The sequence below is a fragment of the Phascolarctos cinereus genome, unplaced genomic scaffold, assembly GCF_003287225.1.
Source record: "Phascolarctos cinereus isolate Bilbo 61053 unplaced genomic scaffold, phaCin_HiC Scaffold_9;HRSCAF=440, whole genome shotgun sequence".
Classification (NCBI taxonomy): domain Eukaryota; kingdom Metazoa; phylum Chordata; class Mammalia; order Diprotodontia; family Phascolarctidae; genus Phascolarctos; species Phascolarctos cinereus.
The window spans coordinates 211,922,447-211,940,430 of NW_027556402.1; the positions used below are offsets into that span (position 1 = coordinate 211,922,447).

The window sequence follows — 17,984 nt, forward strand, 5'->3', positions numbered from 1 at the left end:
GGTTAGAGGTGCTCCCCTCCAGAAGGCTGCTCATCAATGCACAAAGGTTTTAAGTCACAGCATCTCATTCTAAACGCAATTGTTCATTGCAATCTGTATCAATGGTGGGAGTTCACATATCAATGAAATGGCACATCTTTTTAAATAGAAATATGGTTAGTGGACTTTCCCCATTTTCATCCACTTAATTTTGACAGAGCAAAAGTTACTAGTGATATTTTAAGTTATATCTAGCTTTATCAATCTATATGAACTGAACTAAATCTCTTTCTAACTAGAAATAATCCTTCTGATTCTTAGTGCCTTCCTTCACTGTTGACTCTACAATTATTTTTGTCTATCATCAATTTTCATAGAGTTGGTAGCAAACTAGTTATAGTTTGTGTGTTTTAGTTACTGGGCAAAAAAAACCACCCTGTTTATTTCTAAGTATATTATCTATCATATTGACTCCAGGACAGTACATTGTAAAGTTAATGTTTTCAATTTTTTCCTTATAGGCATGGAAACACAAAAATAATGATAAAATACTCAAGTTTAAAAGACTGAGTTTCACATCTGAAAAAGAGATGCTTAGCCAACTTCTACTCAAATAGGAAATGAACAAGTAGTCTGGGAAAGAAGAGAGTAGACACTTGAGGGTAAGGAGTGAAGAGCAGGCAAGACGAAGGTTGCCCTCAGGTAGCAACGAAAAATGATAATAGTAATGATTGCTGACAGTTATCTGGTAATGCCATTTACAAAATAATGCTTTACATATACATACATACTGTCTCACTTTATATTCTCAATAGTTTTATGAGGCACTGTTGTCATGTTCAATTGTTTTTCAGTTGTATCTGACTCTTTGTGACCCCATTTGGGGTTTTCTTGGCCACAATACTAGAGTGGTTTGCCATTTCCTTCTCCAGCTCATTTTATAGAGGAGGAAACTGAAGCAAACAGGGTTAAATGACTTGTCCAGGATCACACCGCTAAAAGCGTCTGAGGATGGATTTGAGCTCACAGAGATGACTCTTCTGACTCCAAGCCTGGTGCTCTATCCACTGTGTCATCTAGATGCCCTGAGTTTCATGAGGCAGGTAATAGAGACAGACAGATACATACACACGCTCACACACACACACACGCACACACACACACACACACACACATATGTATATATATATATATATACATATATATATATGTACATATGAATGTATATATGTATATATATATATACATATATATATACATATATATATATGTACATATGAATGTATATAAAATGATATCCTCATTTTAGAGATGAGGAAATCCTGAAAAGGATAAATGACACATACAAGGTCAAAAAGCTAGCAAATGGCTGAACCAAAATGTGAACATAATCCCCATTCATTCCTCATCTATAAAACGGGAAGAACAGCAAGACTTCCCTCATAGCATTATAGTCAGCATCAAATAAAGATAATGTGTATAATTTCATAAATTATTTAATTATTATTTCAGAATTTCATAAATAGTTAATTATTAGACAACTGACAGCTATATCCGGTACTCCAGGTTTCCTCTAAGAAAAAGTAAAATGGGGGGCAGCACGGTGGCTAGAGCACTGGCTCTGGAGTCAGGAGGACCTGAGTTCAAATCCGACCTCAGACACATAACACTCACTAGCTGTGTGACTCTGGGCAAGTCACTTAACCCCAATTGCCTCACCAAAGGAAAAAGAAAAAAGAAAAAGCAAACGGGAAAGGGCAGAAACTGGATCAGGGCAGCCTACACCCATGGACCCATTCTTTTCCCTTTCTACTATACTGCCTTGGGCAATTACTCTACTGACTTAGCCTAGTGAATTGGTCAAGCATCATCCCCATTTTATAGATGAGGAAATTGAAGCATATGGAAATTAATGGATCTGTCCAAGGGCACATAGCTAATCAAGTGGAAAGCCAGGGCTCTGATACAGGTATCCCAACTGCAAATTCAGGGTCCTTTTTTTTTTCACTATATTGTAGTTGCAACTGATAGTCACTGATAGTCACAGCATGAGCGCTGTTTTACTATTTAGTAACTGAGAAAGGACTGGGCCGTTTCCAAGAGGAAAAGGGTGTGGAATTTACTCTGGCCTATTAGGAGGACTATGGACTTGAGAAGACATAACATATACAGTCCAGTAGAGTAATTGCCAGCATCGGTAGAAAAGTGGGGAAGCAGATGGGTTAGTGAGAACAGGTTTGATTCAGTGAAGAGTTTCCAACTGGAAAGTTGTTCCCTGCTTTTCACTCTCAAGCTATCTGCTTTATTCCTTCCTCCTTTATGAATGGATTATAGATTAGAGGTGAAAGGATCTTAGATGCCATCTAGTCCATGGTCCTCAGTTTACAGATGAAGAAATTGAATCCCAGAGAGGTTACGTGCCTTGCCCCCAGATGGTACAGTACAGGGAGTAGGCGTCAGGGCTGGGATCTGAACGGAAGGCCTTGAATTCCAAATCCAAGGCTTTTTCCACTCTACTCCCCCAAATTCACATTATGAAATATAAAGGTCACATTATTATTCCTATTATTTATCCTTAATTATTATTAATCCTTAATTGTTATTAATGGTGTTATATGCCCACAGCTTAGCCCTTAGCCCTGCTGATATTTCTTACCTTTTCTTTGTTCACTTTTTTCATGGCCCACTTGTGATTTGTTTCCTTGTGTGTGACTTCAATGACCACTCCAAAGCTCCCTTGTCCCAGTTTTCGTCCAAAGGAATATATTTGCTGGGGGAAAAGAACAACATCTTGTTATCTCTCACTATCAAACAGTGGACGTTGGAAATCTCAGACATTCACAGTGACCAAGCTTACTAAGAATTAAGCAATACCACTGATGAGGCAGTTAGGGACTATGTTCTGAGGACTGTTGTCTTCTGGAAACAGCTTCATCAGAGATTAACTTCACTCCTAGATCTATGTAACAGTTCTGGTCTCTCTACTGGAAACTAGTCTTGAATTAGCAAGTCATTCAGTCAATAAAATGTATTCATGTTTAATAATGAATAATTAATGTGCCTACTCTGTGCCAGGCATTGTGCTGAAGATTAGAAATACAAAAAAAAAAAAAAAGCAAAAACCAGTCCCTGGTCTTGAGGAGTTCACAGTCTAATGAGGGAGAAAGCAAGCAAACAAATATGTACAAACAAGCTACATAAAAGAAAAACAGAAGTAATTAAGAGAGGAAAGGCACTAGCATTGAAGGGATTGGGAAATGCTTCCTGTAGGATACAGGGTTTTAGTCTGGCTTTGAAGGAAGCCATGGAAGTCAGTAGATAAGAGGTGAGGAGGGAGATTATTCTAGGCATGTGGGGGCAGCCAAAGAAAATGCTTTCCTGTTCAAGTTATAGCAGAGAAGCCGGTGTCATTGTATCGATGAGTACATGGCAGGAGGCAGGGATGGGAGAAGAGAAAGGTATGAAGAAAAGTAAGGGGCAATTGGCTAGGTTATGAAGGACTTTGAATATCGAACAGAGGATTTTGTATTTGATCTCAGAGGCAATAGGGAACCATTAGAGTTTACTGAGTAGGAGTAAAAAGAAAGGAAGACAGATAAATAGTCCTATGTGAAGGATTTATAGGACAACATGGGAGAAAAATCACAGGGCAAGAATAAAATCATTGACCATAGCTTTAAAGCTAGAAGCGTCCTTAGGGGCTATTTAGTCCAGCATTCTCATATTACAGATGAGGAAACTGAGGTCTGAGGAGATCAGATAACTTACTCAAGGTCACATAGGTATTAAGTGGCAGAGCTAGGTTATGACCCAAGGTACTCTGACTTTAACTCCAGAAGTCTTTCTGAATAACCAAAAAGAATACGTGGGTTGTAATTTGCACCAATGGAGAGAATAACTCACATCAATGAGATGATAGATTCACTAAAGTATTGCAATGGACTTATGATCTGACCTTAGTGCATTATTTCTGAATTTGCATATGTTTTTTCCTTTTTAATAAATTCTATGAAACACTTATGATTTGTATTATGTGTAATCAAGGGGTAGAAGGGAAGAAAGGAGCAGAAGCAAGACAGGGGTATTTGGCATCAGCCAAAGGATGATCCCATTAGCAAAAGCTGTAAAGAGTCAATTACATCTCAAGTATAACACATCTTGGAACTCAAGAAAACAAGTTGATCTAGGGACCAGGAAAGCCAAAAAGTTTAGTACTGCAAAGTAGGTTTTCAGGGATTATAGGAGGCCTGAACAACCTAAATTGTAAATGTTAAGGAGTGACCGGCCCATGGGCAGCAGGTTGTGCAAGCCTGGATTAGAAAAAGGCTAAAAAATAATGAAAAGCAAAAGTCCTAGGGCAAAGGTAAAGTTACCTTACTGGCTCTGAAGTAGAAGGGAAAATGATTAGGGGTCAGTGACAACAAAAACCAAGGGATAGAATCCTTCACAACTCGTACATTCTTAAAAATCCACACCTCAAAATTATATTCCACAAAACACTGGTGTTCCACACCATAGGGGTTCTGTGAAGAAATTTAAGTGCCAGCCAGATTCTTCTCCCCCTCTAAAATATGAAACACTAAAAATATCAAAAACACTTATTATATGAGATGCCCCAAAAGTCTCATCTCATAGGGTTGTTGTGAGAAAAGCAACCCTATCAATAAACATTTATTAAGCACCTACTACATAAAACACCAGCTGAATTCTGGAAATACAAAAACAAAACAAAAAACAGTAAATGACCTCAAGGAGAGAGCTTATATTATATGAAGGAGGGAGTTCAATAGATAAAAGTACATAATTTTGCAAGGGAGCAAAAAGTACTAGAAACTAGTGGGATCAGGAAGGCTTCTTAGCCTGTGTAGAGACATGGTAACATAGGATGGGATATATTCCTTCACAAACTCTCTATTCTAGTTAAACTGGATTCCTGTTACCTATATACAATATTCTATCTTCCATCATTCCATCTTTTATATCCATAGCACAATGCCTGGCACATATTAAGGGCTCAACAAATACATGTTGACTCCATGTCATATTTATACCAGCACTGATGCATTATAATCCTTAGCTCTGCTTTTAGAATCACTAACTTACTCAGATCAGGGGACATTTCTTCCACTGAGGAAGACTCTGAGATTTCCAAGTGGAATGATCATGGTGCCTTCAACAGAAATAGAGGAATTTGAGAAGAAGTAGCTTTATGGGAGAAGATAATGAATTCTATTTCATACATGTTAAATTTGAAATACATCCAGCTGGAGATAGATCTATAGATCTAGGATAGAAATAATAATGAAATCCATAAGAATACCACATTTCAGGAAATCATATGAGAAAGCTGGCCAGGGTATTTGAAATAGGACAAAGTACAGTTTCATAGAATCCACAAGACACCATCAGAGAAGAAACCCAGTATATAGCTTATGCATTAAAATAGTCACCAAGTAACAGAGAGGTTCAACATTAAAGCAATAATTTTGCAAGTTACCAGACAGAAGCCCTTCAACATATCAAGGAAAAGTGTTATGAGCAATACAGGACTACTTATAAATGACAAGTAATGAAAGAAAGGGGGTAGGAAGAAGAATAGATCGCAAAGTATAAGAAGTCACTCTGTAAGTCAGGAAGTCAGCCTTTTTGCTCTACAAAGCTATGTATAAAATTTTTCAGCAGAAGGAAGAATTCAAATCATTCCTACTAAGGAAATCAGAAGTGACAAGTGACTTTGATATGCAAATTCATCAAAGAAACTTAAGAAACCTAAAAAAATCTATTTGGAAAAAAAGACCTAGAATGAGCCAGTTTTTATATGATTAATAGAGACAAGTTTATTGTCTTTAAGCAGCCTTGCTGTGTCTGAGGGGACTGAAAGAATGCAGAGAGAGCATGATAATAGAAAGCCATGAAAAAAGATCAAATAAAGCCATCTTAGTGAAAAGAAGTATGGAATGGTGAGAATAGAACACCACAAATAAAGGTCATTTGAACAAAGAAAAGGGAAGACAAAAGCAGGGCGCAAAAGCCTGATCTGCATCTGACTGAGCTAGGCAAAGGAAGTATTGGACAAAAACAACACTCAAGGAGAAAAAAGAAATATGAGTTAGGTTGAGTAAGGTGAGGAGTAGGTATCTAGGTAGAGAGGTTATTTTAAGCAAAATAAGCACCACTTAGTATTCTGAAAAAAGGGGGTCTGGAAGATGTGTCTGGGCAGAGGAGTGCTACATGCATGTGCAATGGTGGATAAAGGGTTCAGAGTGCTTCAAACAAAACAGACCACGGGTACCTAATGCTTGTTTTAAAACAAAGAAGTAATATAACAAGATTATAGGGGAATACAACCTTAACAATTATAGCTCTGAATAGTAATGGGCTAAATTTACTCCTAAAAGGGAAGAGACTTACAGAATGGTTTAGAAACTAGAACACAATAATCTGCTGCATATATACAAGGAAAAGCAAATTTAAAACAAATGCACATATAGAGTTAAAATTAGAGGTAGGAATGAAATTTATTATGCTCAGGACAATGCAAAAATTCAAGAACACTGAACATGATTTCAGATGTGGGAACAATAAAAAAAATAGATTCTTTTAAGTAGAACAGATAGGAAAATATTATGCCTAAAGGTGCCACAGATAAGAATATAATATGAACATTAAATATGCCTTCAATGAATGCTATATGGGAAAAACTGGATTGGATATAACCACAGTGATTGTTGGCTAGAAATATTATTTCCACTATCAATGCATACTTTCACAAAATTTTATCATAAGCTAGAATATAAAGAATTCATAAATGAATGTAGAAAAGCATAAATATTAAACACATGCTTTATAGACTACAATGCAATAAAAAGTGTCATCAATAAGGAAATATGAACAATAGATATAGACCTATATGAAGAGTAAGCAATAATTTCCTAAATAATAAGTGAAAGCCACGAAGAGCAGAAATGACTAATGACAGCATGGCAGCCCTCAGAATGTGATGGCCCAGGCTCCAAAGCCCCTAAAACTCAATAAGAGACAACATAGAGGCCTTGAAGATACAACACTTTGAACATCAAAGATAAAAAAGGCCTAACCTTGGGAGTGGAGGTCAATGCAGGAACCTAGGTAAGTCAGGGCAAGACCAAGCAGGGCAGGCCACCTCACCAAAAAGTTCATCAGAGGGCAGGCCTGGCTCTGGCACAAAACTCCAGTTCAAGCACTAAGGCTGCAGAAATGAAAAAAAAAAACAAACAACTTGGGGGTGGGGGTTGGGGGTGAGAAAACTACCACGATAGAGAATTACTGTAGATCCAGAGATAACACTGAAATCCAACCTGGGAGAAAGTAATGCCATGACAACTACAAGCAGGCACTTGTTAAAAAAAAAAAACAACAACCCAGGCTACATGAATACCTAGAAGAAATGAAGCAGACCTCAGAAAGGAAAAACCCTGGACTTTCCCACAAGGTCAAATCTCTAGCATTTGCCTGAGGCTATAATCCCATCAACTGGCTTTTCATTGTGGCTACACCTGATCTCCCAATTCTCTGTTACCCTTAACCTAGTCTAGCCCTCCATTGTTTTACCTCATTATGGCCCCCTGGCCATTTCCCACCCAGAATTCTAGCTGAGCTCCATTCTCCCATGGCCATGTGGTCCAGGTCCCAGGAGTTCTGTTCACCCCAGCTTACTGGCCACTCTCATCCTGATCCTCCTTAGATCCCTCTCCAGTCACCCCAAACTACTTGGCCACTCTTAGATCCCTCCTACAGTCTTTCTGTATATAAGGTCCATCTTGTCTCCATTAAGGTGCTCAGATTCTTATAATCTAGCCAATAGCTTACTAAAGTTCAGACTCCTTAAGAGTCTGCCCAACATGACAAATGTTCCAATAAACCTTGTCTTTGGCTGGAAAAAAAATAAATGAAACAAAAGATAAAATATGAAATAAAACCTCCAGAGGAAAGAATTTCAAGTTGGATAAATACCTTAGAATAGAAAGTGATAAACCTTACCCAAATAATGAACTCCCTGAAAATTAGAATAGACCAATCAGAAATGAATGATTCTGAGAGATATTAAGAAATATTGGAACAAAATCAAAAGGCTGAAAAAAAGAAGAAAATGTAAGGCATCTGATATAAAAAAACAACTAGCCAATAAAACAGATTAAGAAGTAATTTAATAACCATTAAACTCCCTGAAAACCATGATCCAAAAAAGCCTGGTTATTATTATAATGCATTTCAAGAAATCATAAATAGAGGGGCAGTTAGGTGGCACAGTGGGCAGAGCACCGGCCCTGAAGTCAGGAGGACCTGAGTTCAAATCTGGCTTCAGACCAAGTTCAAATTTGGCCTCAGACCTAACACTTACTAGTTGTGTGACCCTGGGCAAGTCACTTAACCCCAACTGCCTTAAAAAAAAAGAAATCATAAATTGAAACTGCCCACATCTATCTGGTTCAAACAGAATCTATCAATCATCTCTTGAAAGAAACTTCAAAAAGAAAAGTCCCAGAAATGTTATAGACAAAATCTATAACTCCTCTGTCAAAAAAAAAAACTGCTGCAAGCATTCAGAAAGAAGCAGTTCACATATCAAGGGACCACAATTTGGATCATGCATGCCCTAACATTTTCTACTCTAAAGTAGAGAAGATATTGGAATACAACATTATAATAGGCAAAAGATAAGGCTTTACAAGTAAGAGTAACTTAGCCGACAATGCTGAGGATAATTGTTCAGGGGGAAAATGGATCTTAATGGAATAGAGAACTTTAAAGTATTTATGATAAAAAGACCAGAATTGGGTAGGAACTTTGAAATACAAATATGAGTCCAAAGAAACCTAGAAAGTAAAAAATTATTTGCAATTAGAAGGTTTAAAATTTATGCAATGATAATATTCTAATAGTGGAGAAGAAACAAGTGTACCTTCTGAAATTTAACATTTTCAAAGGATACTCAAGGAGTTAAATAAGAAAAATAGAAGTTCTGAGGTGATGTGATTCTGTTCTAAAGGTCTGAAAAGGGGGAAAAAAAGAAGGAAGAGTAAAAAGGAATACACTAATATTGAAAGGAAGAAAAAGCAGGTGGAAATGATATTTCTCATAATTGAGGTACCAAACTCCCTGTATACATTCAATTCTTCTTTCAGCTAAGAATGAAGTTTATCTAATGTCCACTCCTCCCATCCCTTCTTCTGTGTTTGTATACTATTCTTTTTCTGTACCTCAATTATGAGAAACCTCAACAGGAAAAAAAGTGGGGGCAAAGAAGGATGAGAAGAGAGAATATCTACAAAGAAAATATCCTGATCCTTTAGGGGGAAGTCAAAAGAGAAATGAAGAAGAAAAAACCAAAGAACGAAAGCTAAGGAGGTGCATTGGATTATTTTTTAGACAGAAGGAGAAGAGCTAAACAAATTGTGGCATATGAATATAAAGGGATATCATTGCACCTTAAGAAATGATGAAATAGATGATTTCAGAAAAATCCTAGGTAGCATGAACTGACAAAAAATGAAGCAAATAGAAACAGGAGAACCAAGGACAGCAACACTGTAAAGAAAATAATTTTGAAAAATTTAAGAATTTTGATCAACACAAGGACTAACCATGTCTCAAGAGGACATATGATGAAGCATGCTACTTCTTGACATGGAGGTGGTGGATGTAAGGTGCAGAGAGATAATATATTTTTAGACAAAAATACCATGTGGATTCATTTTACTTAACTATGCTTATTTGTTACAAGGTTTTTAAAGATGTTCTGTTTTTCCCTGTCTCTTGGTTAATGAGGAAGAAGGCTGAGGATGAGGGAACATTAACAATAATAATTTTAAAAAAATAGGGTCATTAAAACTTTTTTTTAATTCACAAAAAAGAACAGAGAAAGTTCAGAAGGATATAGGATAGTTTTTAAAGTAATATGTGTAATTTACTCTTTATTTTTTAAAAAATCAAGAGGTAGGAAGTGGAAGCTCATAGTTTCACAAAGAATCCTCTTTTTGTTCTGCTTTGTGTGTGGAAATGTTCTTTTCCAAAGGTTAAAGTTCAGAATAAAAAATAAGCATTAAAAAAAGAAAATAGGGTATTTATGTTTACCCTTCAGAAAAATACATATACATGCCCATATATGTGTGTGCTTTCCTGGTAGCAATCTGTGGATTCTCTTAATCATTGCTTAATCAATGATCTATGAAAGACAAACAACAACAATTGTCTGTATTCAGAAGTTCTGCACAGTTTTCTTGTATTATTTCTTCCACTATGGTATGCAGGTTTTATGATTTGTCATGTTTTTCTGGAATGCCTATTATCATTAAGTTATTTCTACACATCCTGTCAAGTCCATTAACTTGGACCTTTATGGAATTCACATGTCCTTTCAATATTGATGTCTTTTGCTTCTCTTCTGCCAAATTTTCCTCCACTTTGGTATTTGTATTCCAAATCTGTCATAATGCTCTCACAGCTTCTATTTCTTTATTATGATTTTAAATCATGTAATTCAATTTTTCTTATCCCAACATTTATGAGGGTTTGTTGTTGTGGTGGTGGTGGTTGTTTTACAAATCTGGATTTGGCCTTAATAAATTTCTAATTTCTTTTAAGAATTTTATTTCTCTTTTTAACCATTTTGGAACTTTTTGCTATTTTTCCATGATATCTAGAGATTCCACTGAATTCTGGTTTTTTTTTTATCAGTAATACAGTATCATTTGTTCAACAAGCTTTGGTTTTTCTTTGAGGCTTTACTTATTCTCACATTTGGGGAAATCCTCTCTCTTGTTTTAACTCATTGTGTGCCAGATTTTTTTTAAGTTTGGGTCATTTTTTCTAGATCTTTTGGTGTTTCAGCTTGTTTTGTATTCTCCATCACATGTTTTTTGGCCCTTCCCTTTTCCACTGCTGAAAAGACCCCCAAGATTGGGTTCCTTGTGGCCACAGCCTCCTTACATTGGATATATGTGGGTACAGACTGGATTTGTGCCTCTTCTAGGGAGAAATGACTGGTCCCACCTGGATTTCTAATCCCCTTTCATCCAGGCTAAATGCTCTGTTCCCCTTTAGCCTATGGCCCAAGTGCTGTACCACACATCTTCTACCTTATACCAGCTCTTTTGTCCTCTCTCCTTTCTTTTGAATAGTGGGGCAGAATTAATGTTTGCCACTTTCAGAGGGATTTGGGAAGAGTCACTGCCTTAGGGAACCCTCATTCAAAGACCTGAGAGCTTGTTTGTGCTCACGAAATTAGTTGGAAAAAGAAGAGCATAAAGAAAACACTATTTTAAAGTTCTTTGGAGTTAACTCATAAATTTTTCCTTGAATAGAAAGGTCCTATCTTCTTATTTTGTGGATCCAGCTATAATTGCTCAATAGCTTGCGCACAAGTTTTTCTTTTGATGCTTTGAGGTTTAAGAAGTTTTGCAAAAAGCAGCTATTTTACCATTTGGTGATCATGGCATCTGTCTCTCCTGCTTCAACTCCATATGTGTATACATACATATATGTGTACATACATATATGTGTACATGTATAAATTGTTGTTCAGTCATTTTCAGTCATATCTGACTCACGTAACCCCATTTGGGGTTTTTATGGCAGACACTGGAGGGGTTCGCTATTTCCTTCTCCAGCTCATTTTTACAAATGAAGAAACTGAAGCAAACTGGGTTAAGTGACTTGCCCAGGGTCATATAGCTAGTAAGTGTCTGAGGCCAGATTTGAACTCAGGAAGATGAGTCTTTTTGACTCTAGGCCCAGCATTCTAGCCACTGTACCACCTAGCTGCTTATGTATATATACACACACAAATCTGTACATACATGTATGTATGTATGTATATAGGAATATATATGTGCACATATTTTCTGAACTTAATAAAACATCAAACAAAACAAGCATTTTAATATACAAAGTAGAACAGAAAAAGAAAACTGAGCACAAACCCCACAAATCTCTATGCTATAACTGCATTTTCTTTACTTTTCATAATGAACCTACTTTTTAAACCTTTTTATTCCTCCTAAAACCTTTCATGGCTTTGCCTCTTGAACACCTTCTCAGCTGAAGACCTTGCCTCATATTTCATTCAAGAAAAAATTGAGGCCATACACCAAGAGCTCCCTCTTCTCTGCCCTCCTCATTCCATATCACTCAAATATATCCCACCACTATCCCCTACTTTACCCCTGTCTCACATGAAGAGGTGGCCTTTTTCTTGCCAAGGCTAACCTTTCTACATGCATTTATGATCCCATCCTACCTTATTTTATCTAGCAAACTATCCCTTCTATTATCTCCACTCTTTCACTTATCATGACTTCTCCCTGCCTAAAAGCTGCTTCCCTACTTCCTGCAAATACCCATCCTCAGCCCTCACTTGATCCTCATTAGCTTATCTCTTTCCTCTTTCATAGCTAAACTCCTTGAGAACTCTGTCTTAAATCACTGCTTTAGTTTCCTTTCTTTGCATCCTCTTCTTAACTCTGCAATTTGGCTTTCAACCTCATCAATCAATGGGAAACTTGTATCTTCAAGGTTATCAACAGATCCCCTAATTGTCCAATCTGAGAACCTTTTTCATTACTCATCTTTCTCACTCTCTTTGCAGCCTTTGACCTTGCTGATTCCTTTCTTCTCCTGGGTCCTTTCTACTTTCTAGGTTTTGTAACACTGCTTTTTCCTGGTTCTCCTCTTACCTGTCTAGCTGATCCTTTGCTGGATCTTCTTCCTGGTGATGCCCACTAACTGTGGATGTCTCACAAAAGTCTTTCCTTGGCCCTCTTCTCTTACTCCTCTATACCAAGGGTTGGTTTTTAACTTGGGAACTGTGACTTATTTTAAAAAAATATTCTGATAGGGAATTGATTTCCTTTGTAATTGTATTTTATTTTATGCATTTGAAAACATCATTCTGAAAAGGGGTCCTTAGGCTTCACCAGATTGCTAAAAAGGTCCATGATGCAAAAAAAGTTAAGAATACTCTTTTCATACAAAGGTATCAAACATAAGGCCCAATGCAGCCCACAACACTCCCAGTATGACCCAAACAAGATTAAAATGTAATTGGGAAATATTTAACAAAATAAATGAAAACACAATAAAACCTAAATGATGTTAATGTTCATGGTTTTCTAAATCAACATTCAGTCTGCAGGGATCTTTATGTATGGTTTAGTGGCTCTTATTTCTATTTTGAGTTGCTACCACTGCTCTATATTATTCTGCTTGGTAATCTCCTTAGTTCCCATGGATCCAATTTTTATTTCTATACAGATGATTTTTATATCTATTTAGGTAGTTTTAATCTCTCTCCTGAACTTCTGTCTCATATCACCAGCTGCCTATTGGATGGATACCTCAAAATGGATGTCCTGCAGATATGTCAAAGTCAACATCTTCCCCACCTCCGTCCCCACCTTCTCTCTTCCAAATTCCCTTATTATGTCAAGGGTACCACTATCCTCCTGGACACTCATGCTCACAACAGCAGTGCCAACCACAAATCCTCACTCACATCTATTCCATATATCCAGTACAACATCTCTTGTATAAACCCCCTTTTCTCCACTCATATAGCCTCTGCCTTGGTGCAGGCCCTCATTACTTCACATCTATACTATTTCAATAGCCTTCTGATTGGTCCCCTTGACTCAGGCCTCTCCCCACACCCATCCACCTTCACTCAGCTGTCAAAGTGATCATCTGGAAGTACACATCTCACCATATCATCCTTCTATTCAATAAACTCCAATGCCTCCCTATTAACTCCAGGATCAAACACAAAATCCCATTTATTTTTAAAAGCCCTTTACAACCTAGCCCCTTCCTACATTTCCAGTCTTCTTGCCTTTCACTCCCTCCATACACTTTAAAACACAGGGATGTTAAGTCTTCTTTCTATTCTTTATACAAAATATTCCATCTCCCAAATCTGTGCTTTTCATCAACTGTCTTCTCTATATAGAAGATGCTCCATTCTCCTCACTACCTCTAACTTCCTGCAAGCCTCAGCTCAAATCCTACATTGTATAAGAAGACTTTCCCAGTCGCCCTCATGGTCCCCCTTAAACCATATCCCCTCACTCCTAGAGTGCCTTTCACCCACAAATATCTTCCATTTACACTATATGTGCCTTATATGTATTTAATTGTTTGCATATTTTCTCTTCCATTAGAATTAAGTTCCTTGAGGGCAGGAATTGTGTTTTTTGCCTTTATTATATCCCTAGGACTTACCACATTGCCTGGAACATAGTAAACATTTAACAAATGTTTATTGACAAACTGATTTTCTGTTTCATGAATCATTTCTTTTACTCATTGAATTTTCAAGTTGAAAAAGACCTCAGAAGTCATCTAATAAGAATCTTGTCAAAGTCATCCCTGAAAGTCTATAAAACCTGATGCCTTTTTCTCAACCTAGAAAGGTCAGAGAATCATAGAATTTAAAGCTCAAAGGGACTTCAGAGAAAATTTAGTCCAGCTCCCTAATTTTATAGAGAAAGAAACTGAGGCCCAAGAATGATTTGCCCAAATTCATACAATTAATAAGTTAACAGAGTAAGGATTCAAACCCAGGTCCCATGACTACAAGTTGAGTAGTTTTTCCATTGTACAACACTGTATGATCATACTATGATTTTTTTCTTTTTCTTTTTTTCTACCCAGACCTATCATTTCATTGGTTTAGGGAACTCTTGGTGAGGAGATTCCTTTAATCAATGAAGTTCAGTAACTGTTCTGCAATTTGTAGCCTTAGAAAGTTAACTGAGAGGTCAAATAATTTGTTTAGAGTCACACAATCTATCTGTGTGTGCGTGCGTGGTGTGTGTGTGTGTGTGTGTGTGTGTGTGTGTGTGTGTATACACACATATCTGAACCCAGGTCTTCCAAACTCTTGAGTCAACTCTCTATTCACTCTGCCACTCTGCCCCTCCTAGGATGTTCCACGGCTGGCAAACATGTTGTAATTATAATTTCAGAAGGAAGAAAAAAAGTTTGCCATGAAGATTTCAATACAAAAAGCTGCAGTGTCATAGTTCTCAGTTCATCCATACAATCTATCATCTAAACACAGCTAAACTCCTCTGTTGACACGATTCAATTTCTCCACAAGTATTAACTTATTTACCATTGGACACCATATGGGCAGACATAACTTCAGAGGGAGAAACTTCTAGTTTAAAAAAAAAAAGCAAGCTAAATGATGCGTGGACCCAATAAGTTCTGAGTTAAGATGATTCTTTCTTAATAGCATTTTATAGAATATGAGATATGGAAGAAGTCCTAGACAGCATACACCCAATCCCTTTATTTTACAGAAAAGGAAACTGAGGATTATCAAGCCAAAGTGGTTTGGCCAAAATTAACATATTGAATTAATGACAGAGCCAGTGCTGTAACTTTGTTATCTTTGGCAACTCACTAACTTATCTGGGTCTCAGCAGTTTTTTCATCAATGAGAAAACTGTACAGATCATTTCTAAGGTCTCAGCCCTAACATTCTATAATATTACAAACCTACCTCTCCTGACACCCAGTCTGCTGTTCTTTCCAGGAAGCAACTCATATTTCTACTTCTATATGTCTAATTAATTTGATCCTCTTTGATGGAAAAATATAAGAAAGACTGCCCTTACAACACTTTCTGGCATGTCCCACATCCAGAGAGAAATGGCATTTCTCAAGATCCAAAAAGTCCCAGAAAAAAAAAAAACCTGTCCACCTTCTCAGATTATATGTTATCCAGAAGCCAAACAGGTGCAACATTATGTAGGAAAAAAAGCCCTGAAGTTGGAATCAGATATGGGTTTGAATTCTGGCTCAGCCATTTAACAATTATAGGACCTTGGATAAATCCCTTAAGCTTTCTGAATCTCTTGGTCTATTCGTCTGTAAAATGTAGTTAATATTTTCTTTTAAAATTTTTTTTATTAATTTATTTTGATTTATTAACAATCACTTCCATACCCTTTTGAGTTTAAAATTTTTTTCCCCCTTCCTCCCCACCACCCTCCCCAAGACAGTGTACAATTTGATATAGGCTATACATATACATTCTTATTAAACATATTTTCACATTAGAGATGTTGTAAGTAAGAATTAGAACCAATAGGAGGAACCACCAGAAAGAGGAAACAAAACTCAACAGAAGAGAAAAAAAAAAGCAAATAGTATGCTTTGATCTGCATTCAAATTCCATAGTTCTTTCTTTGGATGTGGATAGCATTTTCCATCATGAAGCCTTTGGAGGGTTAAGTTTATCAATATTAGTCATCACACAATGTGGCTATTATTGTGTACAACACTCTCTTGGTTCTGTTCACTTCACTCAGCATCAGACCATATAAGTCTTTCCAGGTTTTTCTGAAGTTAGCCTGTTCATCATTTCTTATAGCACCATAGTATTCCATTACATTCATATACCACAACTTGCTCAGCCATTCCCCAATTGATGGGCATCCTCTCAATTTCCTATTCTTTGCCACCACAAAAAGAGTTGCTATGAATATTTTTGTACATGTGGGTCCTTTTCCCATTTGTATGATCTCTTTGGGATATAGCCCTAGAAATGCTATTACTGGGTCAAAGGGTATGCACATTTTTATAGCCCTTTGGGCATAGTTCCATGGAGTTGATATTTTCACAACAAGGTTGTGATGAGTATAAAATAAATTAATTTCTTGGTGACTACTAGCTATATCAATCTAAGTCTTTATTCTTATCATGGTGTGAAGATAATCAGAGACACCTGAAAGCTGCACCAGAAATAGAGAGCTCTGGCAGGTTCTATTGGGCTGAAAGTATTTTAAGTATAGACCTAGAGAAAGAATATGTATCTGTTGTTTGAGGACCAGCTTAGCTAAATTTATAGGGGTTCATCATCAGAAGTTGTCCCTTCTGTGATTGTTTTTTTCAGCCACAGCAATCCATGGAAATTGTCTACTAAGGCAAAGTAGTTGAAATCTACATCAGTGAAGTGCCTACTCACACTGATGACATCATATATCCTTGAAATATTCTTTCCACAACAAAATGGATCATAGGATTAGAAGTGACCTGAGAGATTACATAGTCGAATACCTTCCTTTTATGAGAGGAAACAGAGGCCCAGCAAGCTAAGTAGCTTGTTCAGGGTCACAAAGGTAGTAAGGGATTGGGGCTGTGCCTAATAAACCTTTTTGACACGTTAGCCAATTTACAACAAAGAAATAAGTTATAACCCAGAAAAGGAATTCTGGAGTTATGCTTAGGTGGTACAAAAATATCCAGGTAAAGAAAAAAATTCATATGGATAAAACACCCTAACATTCAACTGATTTTTTTTCACCTCATTATTCTTTATTCACATTGACTCCACCCCAAACTGCCTGTGCTGATCAGTAATTTGGCTTGTCTTAAAACTGGTAGAGAATTGTTCATATTCCACTATGGAAAATGGTTTGCCCTTAGTTTACTGGATTAGCAAAAATGGAAATTTTCCTCCTGGTAGTTAACATAGATGAGAGCATCAAGAGCTGTGTGCTCCTCCAGCCTCATTTTAAAAATCATTCTGGAACACAGAAAAAGTAGTGCTTGACTCATACCTGTATAGCAGTACAATCTTCCATCCTCACATGAGGAATTTTTCCTTCTGCAGAGCTGGCACGCATCCATTGCTGTTGTGAGAGTTTTCTACATGTCTCAATTGTGTCTGAGGTTCGTAAGGGCTTTGGGCCAAAAAGAAGAAATACAATTATATTACAAATGTAATATTCCTATTAATATAAAGCCAATACTTTAACTCAGATAACTACATATAATCTCTAATGTAGACCAAGGCATTTTTCAATGGAAATGGAAATAGAAATGCTTTTTCATTCAAATTAAAAAACCCTATATGACCAATCTCATGGCTTTTCTTGGCTTTGCGTCTGGGGGTAGGCACCTAAGCCAGCAAGCACTCAATGGATTGTTTTGCTGCTGTTGCAAATGCCAACAGTTGGCAC

At 36.9% G+C, this 17,984-nt stretch overlaps 1 protein-coding gene across 3 annotated transcripts in view; it reads right to left on the minus strand.

Moving 5' to 3' along the window:
* The window catches only part of STK33 (serine/threonine kinase 33), a 243,699-nt gene that overhangs the window by 108,457 nt on the left and 117,258 nt on the right, over positions 1 to 17,984 (minus strand). For all 3 annotated transcript variants that reach the window (XM_078148266.1, XM_078148265.1, XM_021001984.2), the window contains exons 3-4: positions 17,583 to 17,705; positions 2,636 to 2,749 (exon numbers count right to left, since the gene is read on the minus strand). In XM_078148266.1, coding sequence (XP_078004392.1) covers positions 2,636 to 2,749; positions 17,583 to 17,705 — 237 coding nt within the window. The remainder of the gene's footprint in view (positions 1 to 2,635; positions 2,750 to 17,582; positions 17,706 to 17,984) is intronic.